Below are 17,306 nucleotides of genomic sequence, written 5' to 3'. Positions count from 1 at the left end.
GATTTTTATTTTATTTTATTTTATATTTTTTAAAGAAGAAAAAGGCTGACCACAACACGACTTTAAACACAAACGCGGTGTGTGTGTATGTGTGTGTGTGTGTGTGTGTGTGTGTGTGTGTGTGTGTGTGAGTGTGTGTGTGTGTGTGTGTGTGTGTGTATGTGTGTGTGTGTGTGTGTGTGTGTGAGTGTGTGTGTGTGTGTGTATGTGTGTGAGTGTGTGTGTGTGTGTGTGTGTGTGTGTGTGTGTGTGTGTGTGTGTGTGTGAGTGTGTATGTGTGTGTGTGTGTGTGTGTGTGTGTGTGTGTGTGTGTGTGTGTGTGTGTGTGTGTGTGTTCGTTCTTTAGTTTAGCGTCTTTTCACTATCAGTGATATTAGACGCGCGCGCGAGCGTGTATGTGTGTGTGTGTGTGTGTGTGTGTGTGTGTGTGTGTGTGTGAGGGAGAGAGAGAGAGGGAGTGGGTGAGATAGAGAGAGAGAGAGAGAGAGAGAGTGTGTGTGTGTGCGTGTGTGCGCGCATGCACTCGCACGTTTCCCAGATGTTTTCGGTTATAAATTTCGTGCGTGTTTTTTTCATGTCGAGACTGTACGTGTTTTTTCTATACTTTCAAATGCGTCTTTTGTTCATTTTTCATTTTTATTTTGTCTTAATATCACGGCGATGTTCACCATCTTTTGTTACTGCTGCTCTTTGGAAAGTTCACGTCAGCATTTTGTTTTATTGTTCGTTTTTTTTTTGTTTTTAAGTAAATTATTGAAATGGAGAAGTTTTTACATTGTCGAACAGGTTTTTTCGCTACGTTTTCACACAGCACGCAATGTAATTAATTTGAATTTTCCTGTTTGTCTGTGTGTTTTGTTGTTGTTGGTTTTTGTCTATTTCTTTCTTACGTTTGTGTTTGTGTTCTCTCTCTCTCTCTCTCTCTTTCTCTCTCTTTCTCTCAGTCTCTGTCTCTTCCTCTCTGTCTTTTTCTCTTTCTCTGTCTGTCTGTCTGTCTCTCCCTCCTCCTCTCGTTTTCTCTCTGTCTTTCTATCTCTTTCTTTTTCTCTCTCTGTCTCTCTTAGTCTGTTTTTGTCTGTGTGTATGTCTTTCTCAACCATTGGTCTGTCGCTGGATTAAGGGACAAGCTTGCATGTTTTTATGTATTACCATCAGGATATAGAATAAATTACTTCCATTCATTGTTTCATTCATTCGTTCCTTCATGCTTGATCTAATTACCGTCAGAAGACAGAATTCATTCATTCATTCCTTCGTTCATGCATCCACCCACCCATTCATTCTCTCTTTCGTTCCCAGCCGCTCTCCTTCTCCCTCCTCTTTCTCTCTCTCCCTCCCTACCCTCTACCCCCCTCTCCCCTCCCCGCACCCTACCCCACCCCAACACACACACACTTCAGACTCCAGACATCTCTTCATTTGTTGCTAACATGTTTCAGGGTGAAGAGAGGCGAGCACAGACTGACAGACACAGACCCTCACGTGACAACCATCTCGCCGCGGCTACCACCAGAGGACGAGACGAGACGAGACTGGGAGCATGACAAGGGGGAATAATCCATCGGCGAGGACGTGGTAGAGGAAGAGGGAGGGGGAGGAGACAACCCCCCGTGCGCGCGCGCACGCGCGTGCGTGTGTGTGTGTGTGTGTGTGCGTTCGTGTGTGCGTGCGGCGATGTGGCTAGGAAGCTGGCGGCTTGTGTCCGGATCCGAAAGGTTGGCTGATAAAGGAGACAGGCGACACGAGCTAAACGCAGGGGAGGAGGAGGAGGAGGAGAAGAAGAAAGAGAAGGAGGAGGAGAAGAAGAAGGAGGAGGAGACAGTTCCCAGGTCTGGGTTTGAGTCTGGCAAAAGCTGCAGGCCAGGAAGACATCGATTACACTGTCAGTGCCGAGGGGGGAGCCTTGGTCTCTGCTGCTGTCGCTGGTGTCGCACGTGCCTGAGACGACGTTCACCTCTCATCTTCCTTCACGTGGCCTGTGTAGAATCAAGTTTCTCCTCCTCCTCTTCTTCTTCTTTTTCTGAACTGGTAGAGAACTAAAGCGGGTTTTGAGGTGGGTTGGGAAACATTCAGGTGATTTTTTTTTTCTTTTCAGCTTTTCTTGGCACTAAAAGAAAGACCGGCGCCTGTGTTGCTTCCCCCAAGTTGGTGTCAAGTTATTGTAAAATTCTAATAAAACGAAAGCTTTAAAAGAAAGGCCGGCGTTTTTCCTCCTTGATGTTAAGAGGTGGTTTGATTCTACTAATAAAGCAGACGCATTTAAACGAAAAGGCCTGCGCCTGCTTTGCTCCCTTTGCGGTAAAGACGATTGTATAACTCTCACCAAAGAAAGATGATGTTTGGCTCTCGAGATCTTTGCGTTGCATTGTCGATATTGATTGAACCGTTTCCCTCCTCCCCTCGTCAACCTTTGATCCAGCAAAGTGTCGTGATGAGTTCCCTCTGAACGTGATCTTTGGTCGTCCAGTTCAATGGTGACTTTTTGAGGACTGAGCGGGGTTGTTTTCTGGTGGTTTATATATATATATATATATATATATATACCTGAAAGACAGAAAGTGAGAACAAAAGAGATTCATTTTTCTGAAGGGAAACGAAGAGAGCATGAAAATTGAATCGATTACAAAGGCCTTCAGAAAACTGTGGCAGACTGCAGATGCCTTCTACATTTACAGATACACTGATCTTGTTTAATGCGTAAGCTGTGAGTTTGTCTGTATAGTTTTCACGAAAACAATTTTCTGAGCTTTTTAATTTGCTCTGGAAAGTCTGCCGTCTATCACACGCAAAAAAAAAGAGAAAAGAAAAACAAACAAAACACCAAAAAACATTTTGTGTGAAATATCAGGGAAAGTCTTCATAAAAGAAGATTTTTTTCCCTAGTTAATACAAGTTTCCAATCATAATTCTAGTTTGATATAGCATGACAGTTTTTACATACTTATAGCACCCCCGGAAAGAAAACGTTCATGCGGCCATAGTGAATGTCTGCAGTGTCTCCGTATATACAATATATACTGAATCGGTTTCGCGTGGCCTACATTTGTCCCGAAAAACAACTACAACAACAAAAAAACCACGGATGTCCAACACAAAGTTGACCGCCGGGAGTATACCATCATTGGTGTCACTGTCCCTTTCCCGTCTCATTCACGTTTGTGCAGTGTTCCCAAAACTCCTCATTTGAATGCGTGGCCGCTGTGTCAGCCAAGCTTCACGTGCCGAGAGTGATACACCATTTTTCGCGTTGAGGAAGCTTCGGTTGAGCCTCAGCAGCTGCTGAGATCCTGTTCGTGTCGTCGTGTTGAGGATGCCTCGTTGAGGAACGCGCTAAACGTCGTGTGGTTCATTCTGTTCACCGCTGCAGTTGTGATGAGAAATTGTCATTGAGGGCGTGCTTATCTCGTGAAACCCTGCATTTGCTGCGTTGGGAGCCGAAGAAGTGTGATGATCCACTAAACCTGTGAAATCCTGCAAACCCTACAGTGTTGAAGAAATGACACTAAAGATCCACTGAACCATTGAAACCCTTTAGCGTTGAAGCAGAGTCACTGAAGATCCACAATACCCGTGAGATATTGTAAACCCTATAGTGTTGAAGAAGTGCCACTAAAGACTCACCAAACCCGTGAAATCCTGTAATCCTTACAGTGTTAAAAACGTGTCAGTGAAAAAAGCCCGCGTAAACTCGAGTAAAACTGTTCATCTCACCACGGCAAGGAAGTCTCAAGTGAGGACCTTTCTGGCTGAACCGTGGAGACTGTAAACATCCGTGCATCTTGGGCGAAGAGGACGACACGGCTGAGGTACAGGAAGGCAGAGGAGTGTTCGGGGAGTAATGGTAGTGCCTGAGGAGTAGTGTGCTGCTGTGCGGTGTTGTGTTGAGGGGAGACACCCCCCCTCCCACTGAAAGTTGTGCCAGGGGCGATGGCGCGACAGCAGAATGTGTTACAACGGATTAACACGGAACTGGAGGACGGGTGGGAGGCCAGACTGAACCCGGATTGCCGGATCTACTACATCAAGTAAGTGCCCCCCCCCCCCCCACCTCCCAGTCCCCCCACCCCCCGCCCCTCTCAACCCCGCACCCGAACGATGCGGTCGTATCTGTCCTGTCGCTTGTGACTTCCAGTGTGAATTGTTTCGTCCCAAAAAGCGTTGGCAATACCCACATTTCTTGCCGTGTGTTCTTTCCATTCATTTTCGTTCCTTGGACGGTAAATTTGTGGGGATGTTTGATTGAATGTTTTTAGTGCTATTGTAAAGCGGATAGAGCTTCAAGAATATGCGCTATATAACAAGATGTCTTAATAAATAAATAAATTAATAAATAAATAAATAAATTTGTTCGAACAGCATTGTAATATATACTCCACATTTCTTCCCCTGTCAAGAGACGTAAAGAAGGCCAGTCAAAGAGTGGAGGAGAAGAAATGCAGAGTATATATATTACAATTTTATTAACCAATTTACAAGTTTTTCCGTCTTATAAACGGAAAAATACAGGGGGAAGAAATGTGGATATTGCCAGCGTTTGAGCCTTGGAAATCCACCTTCCCGTTCTGTTCTTACAGCGTGTTGTTAGTTTTGTCTTGTCTGTGCTTTTCGTTTTCGTTTGTCACAGTTGGAGGATGTTTTGATTATTTTTATTTATTTATTTATTTTTATTTAATTTTCGCTGAAATTTGTAGCGTCGTTTCTGGGTTTGACCAATATGTTCTTCCTCCTGTTTGCCCTTCCGTTTCTTTTTTTATCTTCTTAAATTTCAGTCTTGACTAGTTTTTCATTCATTTATTCATCCGTTTACACAGGATTACATCCAAGTAGATAACAAAAAAAAAGGACCAGGACGACAAACAAAATAGTACATGAATAGAAAGTAATCTTCGAATATTTGTTTCATGTAACAAATTATATGAGGATGAGGACAGTCAGTTCACATACCTGGGTTAAAACGTGCAAGAAACTAGTTACATAAGAATGCAGCGAGGACAGCGAAATGCATAAAGTAAAAGAACACACAGATATGCATTGACATAATATAAAGGCATCTAATATTTATTTATAAATGATTTCAGCCGCAGCAGGTGAAACTGAAGTATGGCATTCATGTTTATCACCACTTTCTACTTTCTGTCGTGGTCCGTGACGCTTTAGTCTAAGAAGTTGAAACAGAAGTGTCTTCACAGTCATACTTGTTCGTGAATTTCACAAGCTGCCCGTCGCGGGGAGGGTGGTGGTGGTGGAGGTCTTCGATTTGGAAAGTGAGCGACAGTCTTTTTTTCTCTTTCTTTTTTTTTTTTCTTTTTTTTTTTTTATTATTTTAAGCTGACGTACAAATCAATAACCTGTCCCTGTTGGTAAAAAAACAAGAAGAACTTGTGGATGAGTGATGGCCAACGTTTAGTTCTTATTGACCTCAGCGACGCTTGTTTTTGTTGATTCGTTTTATTATCAATTTTTGTCGTTTTTCCAGTCAAAGGTGGTGGTGGTTGTTGTTTTTCAGTTATTGACGTCAGTGGGTAGGTCACAGACACTAGGCTTGTTTTGTTGATATATATATATATATATATATATATATATATATATATATATATATATATGTATACATGAAACAAACGGTGCATATTGTCAGACGTGTTTTTGCGGAACGAACAGACGAACATGTAAATTGACACAGACCTGTCTCCTGTTATATTGATCTGAACTGTTCCTCCGCTCGTCCCTCGTAAAACAACACACACACACACACACACACACACACACACACACACACACACACACATTCTAACATTATCACACACGCACGCCAAACATGCACGCGCGCTTACACACACACACACACACACACACACACACACACACACACACTAGCACAGGCATGCACACACGCACACATACAGAGACCAGCACACATGCAATAAAAACACACACACTCACACATACACAGAGACCCAAACACACTCGCGCGCGCGCGCACACACACACACACGCACACACACACACACACACACACACACACACGCACAGATACTAACACAAACATGCATGCGTGCACTCACGCACCCAGACACTGATTTCTTGCTAATCTGCCAAGACAACCAATGCCAGGACGTAGGCTTAGTTTAACTGGAAGACGAAATGACACATATATAAAAACAGCAATGAAAAAAAAGAAAAAGAAAGAAAGAAAAACCCAATCTGTCCTTGATATTTTCGAATCTTGTTTACGAAGCAGCTTTACCGCAACACAAGGAACTGTGCCATGAAAACATTCCACACGAATAATGACATGAAAAAAAAGAAGAAAAAAAAAAAAGAATAAGAAGTCTATAATCTCTGTCTCTCTTTCTCCGTATGTCTGTCTGTGTGTTTATCTGTCTTTCTCGTTCTTTTTTCCCCCATCTCTTTTAATAATCACGAACCTCTGTCTCTGTTTGTCTGTCTGTCTGTCTGTCTGTCTTTCTTGTCTTCCCCCCCTTCACCTCTATCATTCCCACCCGTGCGAGTTAGTTGATTGGGAAGCCTTTGTTGAACTTGTGAAGGGTTCGCTCAGAAGTGTTTAAAAAGAAAACGTATAAAATTCAGTAACCTGTTAACCTTTTCCACGTCGACGTATTGTGCAGAATTGTATTAAAATAACCGATTCCATGCAAACTGAGAAATTATTCCCTCTGTGACCTTGGTTAAGATCAAGGTTGTCGGAAAAGCTCTTGAGTTTTGAGCCTCTTGTTGTATAGAGTGGAGTGATGGCCTAGAGGTAACGCGTCCACTTTGGAAGCGAGAGAATCTGAGCGCGCTGGCTCGAATCAAGGCTCAGCCGGAGATATTTTCTCCCCCTCCACTAGACCTTGAGTGGTGCTCTGTACGCTAGTCATTCGGATGAGACGATAAACCGAGGTGCCGTGTGCAGCATGCACTTAGCGCACGTAAAAGAACCTACGGCAACTAAAGGGTTGTTCTTGGCAAAATTCTGTAGAAAAATCCACTGCGATAGGAAAAACAAATAAAACTGCACGCAGGAAAAAATACAAAAAAAAAAGGTGGCGCTGTAGTGTAGCGACACGCTCTCCCTTGGGAGAGCAGCCTGAATTTCACACAGAGAAATCTGTTGTGATAAAAAAGAAATACAAATACAAATATTTTGATAATTCAGACACGGTTATCTGGCTAGCTTTTGAATTTAAAGTATGTGTGTGTGTTTTTTTTTACCCTGGCCCTTGTGCAGGTTTACTGAGGCACATCTTGGTGATTCCTTGTAATAACAATGGCAGTTTTCTTGGATACTAAGAGAGTTGAGCTTGGTATCATGTAGGCTACAGTTCTGAGCAGTGAGAACCCTTGGTTCAGTATCTGCTGCAACTTGGTGTTATGAAACCAAGTCAAAGCTTTAATTTTTTTGGTTTTTGCTTTGTGTTTTTGATGCAAGACCCAAGTGAAACAACCGATTTATCTCTTTTAACAAAACAAAAACAGTACAGTTTGAAACCATACACATCTTTTGATCTGAGCTGCTTTGAAATTGATCTGAGCTGCTTTGAAATTGATCTGATGCTTTGCAGACGCAGCAAGTTTTCCCCCACTGAGCTTGGATCTACCTCTCGCACCCCTACCCCTCCTCCACCCCCAGCACCCCGCCCATACCCACCCTATCTGTCTCTCTTTCTCTCTGTGAGCGCATTCCCACTTCTCCCCCCCCCCCAGCCCCCCGATGACAAACCCCATTCTTTTCCCTGTCGATCAAGCTGAGCACTGTCACGCACATTATTCTGAAGGGGAAAAAACAAACAAACAAACAAAACAACAACAAAAAAACAAAAGAGAGAGAGAGAAAACAACAAACAAACAAAAAACCCCACTAAAAACCATCAACTCTTTCTCGTTAAAAACGAAAACGCAATCTCAACGTTGACAGCAGGCTACAAAGGGAAACAACTCGTCGTTATCTTCCTGTGGTGTTTTCAGACAACGCCGTATTTTGTTCACGTACACGGTTCACAAAAAGTCAAGGACCACAAGGGAACGTGCGCAGTTCTATTCTTTGTATGGATGGTGAAGTGATGCTGATTTTGGGGGCAAATGTGATGCATACATTCATGTAATGAGTGCCACTCATAACTAGAAGTGCTTTCTTGCTGTCTCTTTTGTGCAATGGAAATCCACAGCTGTTCTTTCTGAACCACCGAATATTTGTTAATGTTTGGCAAAAACATCAGTTTTTCAAGCGCATGTTTCAAGATGTTCATGATGCACGTGTACATGAAACAGACATTTGTGTGTTCTGTGAGTGTCCTGTGATAGACCATATACAGTCTTCATGATTAAGACCCCGTCTCTCGATTTCTGACATTTTATGAAAACATTATATAATAATAATGATGTACATTTATATAGCGCCCCTTCTCACCAAGAGCTCAGGGCGTTTTACATGAAAGAAAAATACTACAAGTAACATAAAACATTCATGACCACTCTTTCGCAAAAGGCCCTTCGCCCCCTCACACTCTCCCTTTCTCACTCTACATACATCCAAAAATGAGCTGACATGGGTGGTGTTGGAGAAAAGGAAGCTGAGAGTACTTCTAGATAGGTTTAAAAAAAGATGAGTCTTTAGTGACGAGCGAAAAGCAGGAACAGAATCAGATGCACGGATATGATGACGAAGGTTGTTCCAGATATGAGGAGCAGGAAAGAAGAAAGAACGTTCACCATAGGTTCTTGTATTGACACGAGGAAGTTTCAAAAGGTAACAGTCAGAGGAAGAGGGGAGCGCCCATATATATATGTATACATGTGTTTATGAAGTGTTCCTGAACTTTTCGTGGTCTGTACATTGTCACAAACATTGATTTTTGCACTTCATTCCTTGCATGGCTGAACAGGAAAATGTAGACGAGGTGTTAATACATGTCCGCCTCTTGTAGTTGTACATTGCGCATGCATGTCGACACTGACCTTATCCACCAGAGCTGACATTCTCAAAGCATGCGTGACCACTGAACATGACAGTACATATGTCAATCGTGTTTGTTGAATGTTCGACGCCCAATACTGATAAATGAATCGAGTCAACTTTACGTAACTCTAAAAATACACTGTTTTACTGAAGAAATCTGAGAATTCGAATAAAATCATATTACCATTCACTGAATGGAGTGAAGCTGAGTGACTCAGTTTTTGTACATTTCCCCCCGTTGTTTTATATCACAAATGCTGAAGAGATTTAGGGGGGTCAGGCACGGGCAGGTCTACACTTCTGTTGACCTAGGAGATCGCAGAACGTCTCCACCCTTTACCCACCGGGTGCCGTGACCAGGATTCGAACCCAGGGCACTCAAATTGACAGTCCAACGCTTAAACCACTCGGCTGCTGCGCCTGTCACTTGTGTGTTTATTCCTTCGTCTTCCGAGAAAGGATCCTGAACTTCTGTTGCAGGGCTATACAACAAGCACAGTGTGCTACTTTCTGCTGACTGTTCTAAAGGGAAATTTTGCTTTGACCGTTAAAAAAACAACAACAAAGCTGTACATTCAAAACGAGCTGAAAAAAAGGGGGGAGGGGGGCGGAGGGGGGGGGGGAGAGGTGTGGTGGGGGAGTTGGGACTGGATTATGGCAACGCGTTCTCCCCAGGGCAGGACCCCGAATTCCAGCCACAGAAGCAGGGACAAAGCAGCGATGCAGTACAATCACTTTCCAAGGGCACGGTGCTGGGGCATTGCTGGCTCAGCGCGCGTCTTTTACTTCCGGTAGCGTGTCCGTTGGATCCGTCTGTTCGTCCGAGCTTCCGTGCCACTGTCCGTCAGAGCCTGTTGCACGTGCAAGGTGGTGACAGTCACCCTCTCCCAAGCCCCCATCAGTGGCAGAGGTGAAGCCTGTTTTGTCAGCACTGGCTGGGGCTCATGACCTTGACCTCTCACCTATCTGCTGCCGGGACGGAAGAGACCAATGCTACGTTCACAGTTAGCCCATACTAGTCATGTTGCTGACAGCAGCTGGTCGAGAGAACTGTGCGCAATGTCGTTTTGCGCTTTCCCGCCGTGTTTGCCAGTGGTAATTGTTCACACTGGCCACCAGCCGTCTCCAGCCAGCTGTTTGGTTGGTCTCGTGTAGACAGATGAGATGGATGGCTGGTCCGAGGGACGGAACTCTTCACTGATACTTGTGGCGTGGATTTAAATAATAGTAATTCGTTTCTTCCGTCTGGAGAGCGCGCCGTATTGCTTCCTAGCTGACAGCTACTCTCTCTCTCTCTCTCTCTCTCTCTCTCTGTGCGTGTGTTGCTGTGTCAGACTGACAGCATCTGGCTGTCAGCAACTGACTGGCTTGAGACAGACGAAGACACAGAGAGAGAGAGACAGAGAGGGAGGAAGGGATGGAAGGATGCCATGCCAGAGAGAGAGAGAGACACACACACAGGAAATGACGCAGGGCAGCCGCTTCCTTTTCCCTGTGAAGACAATGGATCCCCCAGAACATTCACCCATGGCCACACGATGTATGTATCCGTCTCTGTTTCTGGACCCAGCGCCCTCCCTCCGTGGCGCTAATCACCATCCGTCTGTCCTTCACAACTGCGGCACGACAGAGACTGCTGAGGCTGCAGGTATGGGATGACTGATCACCGAGGGGGCGGGACGTTCAGCTTGTCAGTGCCACCATTTCGCTGCTGCTGCTGCTGGTGGTGGTGGGGGTCATACTAAAATGCGAAAAGACGCGAAAAGACACGCTTTTCGAGTCTTTTCGTGTCTTTTCGCGTCTTTTCGTGTCTTTTCGCGTGTCTTTTCGTGTCTTTTCGCGTGTCTTTTCGTGTCTTTTCGCGTCTTTTCGCGTCTTTTCGCGTGTCTTTTCGCGTCTTTTCGCGTCTTTTCGCGTGTCTTTTCGTGTCTTTTCGCGTCTTTTCGTGTCTTTTCGCGTGTCTTTTCGCGTCTTTTCGTGTCTTTTCGAGTCTTTTCGAGTTTTAGTGACACCGATTGACTGTGGTTCGGAAATGGATATCAACGTGTCTTTTCGTGTCTTTTCGCGTCTTTTCGTGTCTTTTCCAGTTTTAGTGAAACCGGGTGGTGGTGGTGGTGACGGTAGTTTCGATCTGTGTCTATCTCTACCCTGCTGGAATGGTGGCCTTGGGGTGACCGCGTCTGCCCTGGAAGACGAGAGAATCTGAGCGCCTGGGATGGAATCCTATACTCGCCAGGAATTTTCCTCCCCCTCCCTCCCTCGTGGTCTTTGGACTCTGTAGTCGTCTTTCGGATGAGACGATAAACCCGAGGCCCCGTATGCAGCACGCATTTAGCGCACGTATAAGAACTCACGGCGACAATGGGTTTTATCCTGGCAAAATTACGAAGAAAAAAAAAATCCCGCTTTGACAGTAAAACAAATACATTTGGAGACAGAAAAAAAAGAGAAAAGGGTGGCGCTGCACTGTGTGGCGACATGCTCTCACTGGGACAGCAGCCCCAATTTCATGCAGATTAATCTGCCTTAACAAAAGGTAATAAAATACAATGCGATACAAGCAAGACAACATTATACAATACGATGCGATGCGATGCGATGCGATGCGATACTCTACGCTACTATACTACATGATGCGATACTATACGCTATGATGCGATCGATTTGATTCGATACGATGCGATACGTTGCGAAACAGAACTAAACGGTATATGATACGATATGTTGCAAAACGATGCGATGCGAATCGATACGATACGATACGATACGATGCGATGCGATGCGATACAACACAAGCCGTCCCTCCGAGCCACAGCAATACTGCACGACAAGAAACTGCCGAGGCTGCAGGTTTGGACAGTTCATCAGCAAGGGGACGTGAGGCCCTGTTCCTGTCAGTGTGACCCATTTCGTGGTTGGTGGTGCGGATGGCAGTTTCTCTCTCAATCACGATGATATGATACTGACAGATCAGTGGCGATAGCACTTTCTCTCTTAATCGCGCTATAGTACTTACATATCGGTGATTAAAGGCTTCAGTGATTGAAATTGTTTCTCTCTTAATCACGTTATGATAGTGACATATCAGTGGTTAGAGCGGTTTGTCTCTTAATCACTCAATAGATCTGACACATCAGTGATTTCAGGTGTTTTTCTCTTTATTACGCTGTAATACTGACATATCAGTAGCCACACCAGTATATCTTAATCACGGTATAGAACTGACACATCAGTAATTAAAGGTGTTTCTCTCTTAATCACGCTATTACACTGACATGTCAGTGGCCACACCAGTTTCTCTATTAATCACTCTATAGATCTGACACATCAGTGATTTCAGGTGTTTTTTTCTTTATTACGCTGTAATACTGACATATCAGTGGCCACACCAGTATCTCTTAATCACGCTATGGATCTGACACATCAGTGATTAAAGGTGTTTCTTTATTACGCTGCAATACTGACATATCAGTAGCCACACCAGTATCTCTTAATCACTCAATAGATCTGACACATCAGTGATTAAAGGTGTTTCTTTATTACGCTGCAATACTGACATATCAGTGGCAATACCAGTTTCTCTCTTAATCACGCTATAGATCTGACAGATCAATAGCGAAACCAGTTTCTCATAATCGCACTAAAGATCTGACACATCAATGATCAAAGGCGTTCCTCTCTTAATCACGCTATAAAACTGACATATCAGTGGCGGTTCCAATTTCTCTTAATCACACTGTGATTAACAGACTAACAGATCAATAATGATAGCAGTTTGTCTCTTCATCACGATGATTATACTGAACTATCAATAGTAATGGCAGTTTCTCTCTTAACCCTAATGTAGTACCGACACATCAGTGGTGAAAGCAGTATTATATCTGAGTCACGGTATTACACTGAGGGATCAGTGGTGACAGCTGTTCCTGTCTTAATCAGATAGACCAGTGAATACAGCCATCCATTTCATGTAGCAGGGTGGGGGTGGGGTGGGGAGGAAGGTGAGAAATTGGGGGTTTGCCAACGAACACACACAGACACAGACATATACTCACCCAACCACCCACCCACCCACATACTCACACACGACGACACACCCACCCACATAACATTAGGAATCAGATTCACTTTGCAGAGAATTTTTGTATATTTCCCAACGAAGTCACACACACACACACACACACACACACACACACACACACACACACGACATCACACCCACGCACATAGCATTAGAAAGTTTTCTTTACCCAGGATCGAATTCTCTGAATCAGATTAACTTTACAGAGAATCTTTGTATATTTCCCAACGAAGGCACACACAATACAACACACACACACACACACACACACACACACACACACACACACACACACACACACACACACACACACACACACACACACACAGAGCATTATAACGTTTTCTCTAATCAGGATCGAATTCTCAGAATCAGGTTCACTTTACAGAGAATCTTTGTATATTTCCCAACGAAGGCACACACACACACACACACACACACACACACACACACACACACACACACACACACACACACACACACACACAGCATTATAAAATTTTCTCTAATCAGGATCGAATTCTCAGAATCAGATTCACTTTACAGAGAATCTTTGTATATTTCCCAACGAAGGCACACACACACACACACACACACACACACACACACACACACACACACACACACATATATATATATATATATATATATGTATATATATATATATATATATATATATATATATATATATATATATATATAGCACTAGAAAGTTTTCTCTACTCAGAATCGAATTCTCAGAATCAGATTCACTTTACAGAGAATCTTTGTATATTTCCCAACGAAGGCACACACACACACACACACACACACACACACACACAAAAGACTCTCCCACCCACCTCCACCGCACCCTCACGCCCTACACTCACACACACACACACACACACACAGTCAGAAAAGAAGGGGACAAAGCTAAAGGCTTGTTGGCTGTGTGGCGCCGGAAGGGCTTACGTGCAAACATGGTCCTCTCCACCAAACACATCCTCGTTAAATGCTTCTGACCACAGACATGGAGACGAGGATAGTCTGCTCATTTCCTGTCTGAAACCCAACGTTCGCCAATGGCTTTAGTCCTGTCACCCTGTCGTCCTTGTGAAAACTGTCGCTTTTTGTGTCTGTAGTTGTTGTTTGTTTTGTGGTGTTTTTTTTTTTTTTCTTTCTGAGTTTCTTCTTCTGTCGTGTCTTGTTATTGTTGGAGGCGCTTGATGTCCAGAGGAATTGTTCTGTACTTGTTTGCTGTTGTCGTTTTACTTTTCTTTTCTTTCTTCCCCCCTGCTCCTCCTCCTCCTTCATCTCCTCCTCCTCCTCCATCTTCTTCTTCTCCTCCTCCTCCATCTTCTTCTTCTTCTTCTCCTCCTCCTCCATCTTCTTCTTCTTCTCCTCCTCCTCCATCTCCTCCTCCATCTTCTTCTCCTTCTCCTCCATCTCCTCCTCCTTCTTCTTCGCCTTCGTGGACTGCGACTCCCACGTTCACTCGAGTGGGTTTTTACATGTGTGCCCATTTTCTTTCTTTCTCTCTTCCTTTCTCCCAGTCAGCCATTTCTGTTTTCTTTTGATTTTAAACATAAACATATTATTCATTCACGTGGATTCCAAGAGCAGTTTGGAATGAATAAAAGTAAATAATAGACTGACAGATATATAGGGTAAATACATAAGTGTTTTTTTTAATTTTTATCTTGTCTATCTCTCTTCATTTTCTCTCTGCCTGACGCCCCCCCCCCCACCCCGCCTCGCCCCCCCCCCCCCGCCTCGCCTCCCCCACCCCCACCCCTCCGCCTCCCTAAATAACGGATTGATAGATGTGCCGGATAGAAAGATATACGTTTCGATTCTCTTGTCTGTCTTCACTACCTCATTGCCTGTCTCTCCCCCCCCCCCCCCCCCCCCCCACACACACCCCTAAATGATAGATGGATACATCTGTTCGATAGATAGATAAACATTTTCATTCTCTTGTCTGTTTTTCTTCACTAAATCTCTGCCTGTCTTACCCTTCTTCTCTTCCTCCACCTCTACAATCACCTTCTCCGCCTCTGTCCAAGTGTGTTTGTTGGACCCATCTCTGTAAAGAGGAAGGTGGCAGAATGGTTGAGACGCTTATCTGCCAATTCAGTGTGCGCGAGGGGCTTAGTTCGAATCCCGCTCTCGCCCCCCTTTTTTTTCTTCCTACGTTTGGAAAATTAACCTGAGCATCTAATTATTTGGATGGGACGGTAAACCGAGGTCCCGTGTGCAGGACGCATTTGGCGCACTGGAAAAGAACCCATGAGACCATGAGTGTCGTCCTTTGGCAAAAGTTCTGTAGAAGAAATCCCACTCAGATAGGTATACAGGTAGGTATACAGGCTTCAGTCCTACCTGCCTCTTGCTATCACTTCCCGTGTCTCTGTCTCTTACACCTTGTTTGTCTTCCCCGTACCACTTTGTTTTACCCACCTGTGTAAACCTCCCACCTTAACCCCCGCCTATGCTATCTTGTCTCTCTCTGTCTCTCACTGACACACACACACACCACATAACACACACACACACACACACACACACTCTCTCTCTCTCTCTCTCACTCTTACACACACACTCACACATACACACTCTCTCTCTCTTTGTCACTCTGTCTCTCTCATACACACTCACTCACTCACACACACACGCACACTAACACACACACACACTCTCTCTTTGTCACTCTGTCTCTCTCACACACACACTCTCACACACACACTCTCTCTCTCTTACACACACACACACTCACACATACACACACACTCTCTCTCTTTGTCACTCTGTCTCTCTCGCACACACAAACTCTCTCTCTCTCTCTCTCTCTCTCTCTCTCTCTCTCTCTCTCTCTCTCTTCCCCTCTCTCTATCACCTTCGCTGTCTGTCCCCCCAATCGTCTGCCGGAGCTGGGTGGAAGCCGGTGGTTTTGCAGGCATCACCTCTGTCTGGGCCTATCCATCACTTTGGCGTGTCTGGCCGTGTCGCTGTTCTCCTAATGGTATCGCTCTCTGCGATGACCAAGTGAGGGGGTGCTCTGGGGGGCTATAGGGCCACACGCCGCTTTTGGAGGGGAGCACTAATTGGCTCTTTTCTTTATTGGAGTATGGTCGCTCTGGTTTTGTTTTTTTTTGAGGGGGGTGGGGGGTGTTGAAGATGGGTATTCTTTTTATGATTATTATAAAAAATGGTGATGGTTGTTTTGGGATTTTTTTTTAACGGCTTTAATTTTGTGTGTGTGTGTGTGTGTGTGTGTGTGTGTGTGTGTTGACTCTGAGGGTGACTGGTCCAGCTTCTCTCTCTGTCTCTCCCTTCCTCACACACACACACACACACACACACACACACACACACAAATGCACGCACACACACGTATGCACACACACGCACGCACACACAAAAGTGCACACGCGCACACACACGCACACACACACACACACATATATATATATATATGATAATTATATATATATTTATATACATATATATATGTACATATATATGTACTTTATATATATACATGTATATTGAGAGAGAGAGAGAGACGGAGACACACAGAGATTGAGAGAGAGTGGGAGGGGCGGGTGGGGGTGGGGGGTTGGGGGCGAAAAAGCGTGGGTTAATTTCTTTTTCTCCTTTATACACTCCCCCCCCCCCTCTCTCTCTCTTTGTCCGCTTCTCTGTGTCATTAACAACAACAACAAAACAACTGCAGCAGCAGCAGCAACAACACCAACAACAACAATAGCAACAACATCAACAACAACAGAGGAACACAAATTCGCAAGACGGAATCTCGATTGTGTGAGTTCGCACAATGTTCAGAAATTTTATTCCACTGGTCTGGTTTTTTGTTGGTGTTTTTTGTTTCTTCTTCTGCTTCTTCTTCTTCATCCGCTCCTCCTCCTCCTCCTCCTCCTTCCTCCCTCCCTACCCCGCCCGATGCCTGGAGATCTTGAACAACTGCACATTCTAAACAGATCAAAAGGTGATATGATCAGTGAAAAACAACAACAAAACAAACCCAAATAAAGAACTGAAAAACAGAGGAGAGGGTGATGAAGTGTTTCCTTCCAAACAAAGCGAGTGGTTGAGGTTGTTGGTTTCTGATTAGCGTAGGATCGTCGGTTAGGGGAAGAGAGAGAGAGGGAGAGAGAGAGAGAGAGAGCGGGAAGAGAGAGAGAGGGGGGGGGCGAGAGAGAGAGGGGCGAGAGAGCGAGAGAGGGGCGAGAGAGAGAGAGAGATAGAGAGACAGACAGACAGAGA

At 44.6% G+C, this 17,306-nt stretch overlaps 1 protein-coding gene across 1 annotated transcript in view; it reads left to right on the top strand.

Moving 5' to 3' along the window:
- The first annotated feature begins 2,566 nt into the window (after window positions 1-2,566).
- LOC143298862 (uncharacterized) overlaps window positions 2,567-17,306 on the top strand; it is a 351,980-nt gene continuing 337,240 nt past the window's right edge. Inside the window, exon 1 of the mRNA XM_076611863.1 lies at window positions 2,567-4,025. Coding sequence (XP_076467978.1) covers window positions 3,928-4,025 — 98 coding nt within the window. The 5' untranslated portion in view covers window positions 2,567-3,927. The remainder of the gene's footprint in view (window positions 4,026-17,306) is intronic.

This window comes from Babylonia areolata, chromosome 24 (genome assembly GCF_041734735.1).
Source record: "Babylonia areolata isolate BAREFJ2019XMU chromosome 24, ASM4173473v1, whole genome shotgun sequence".
NCBI classification, from domain to species: Eukaryota; Metazoa; Mollusca; class Gastropoda; order Neogastropoda; family Buccinidae; genus Babylonia; species Babylonia areolata.
Note: the sequence above shows the minus strand (reverse complement) of the source record. Positions and strands in the feature narration are given on the sequence as shown.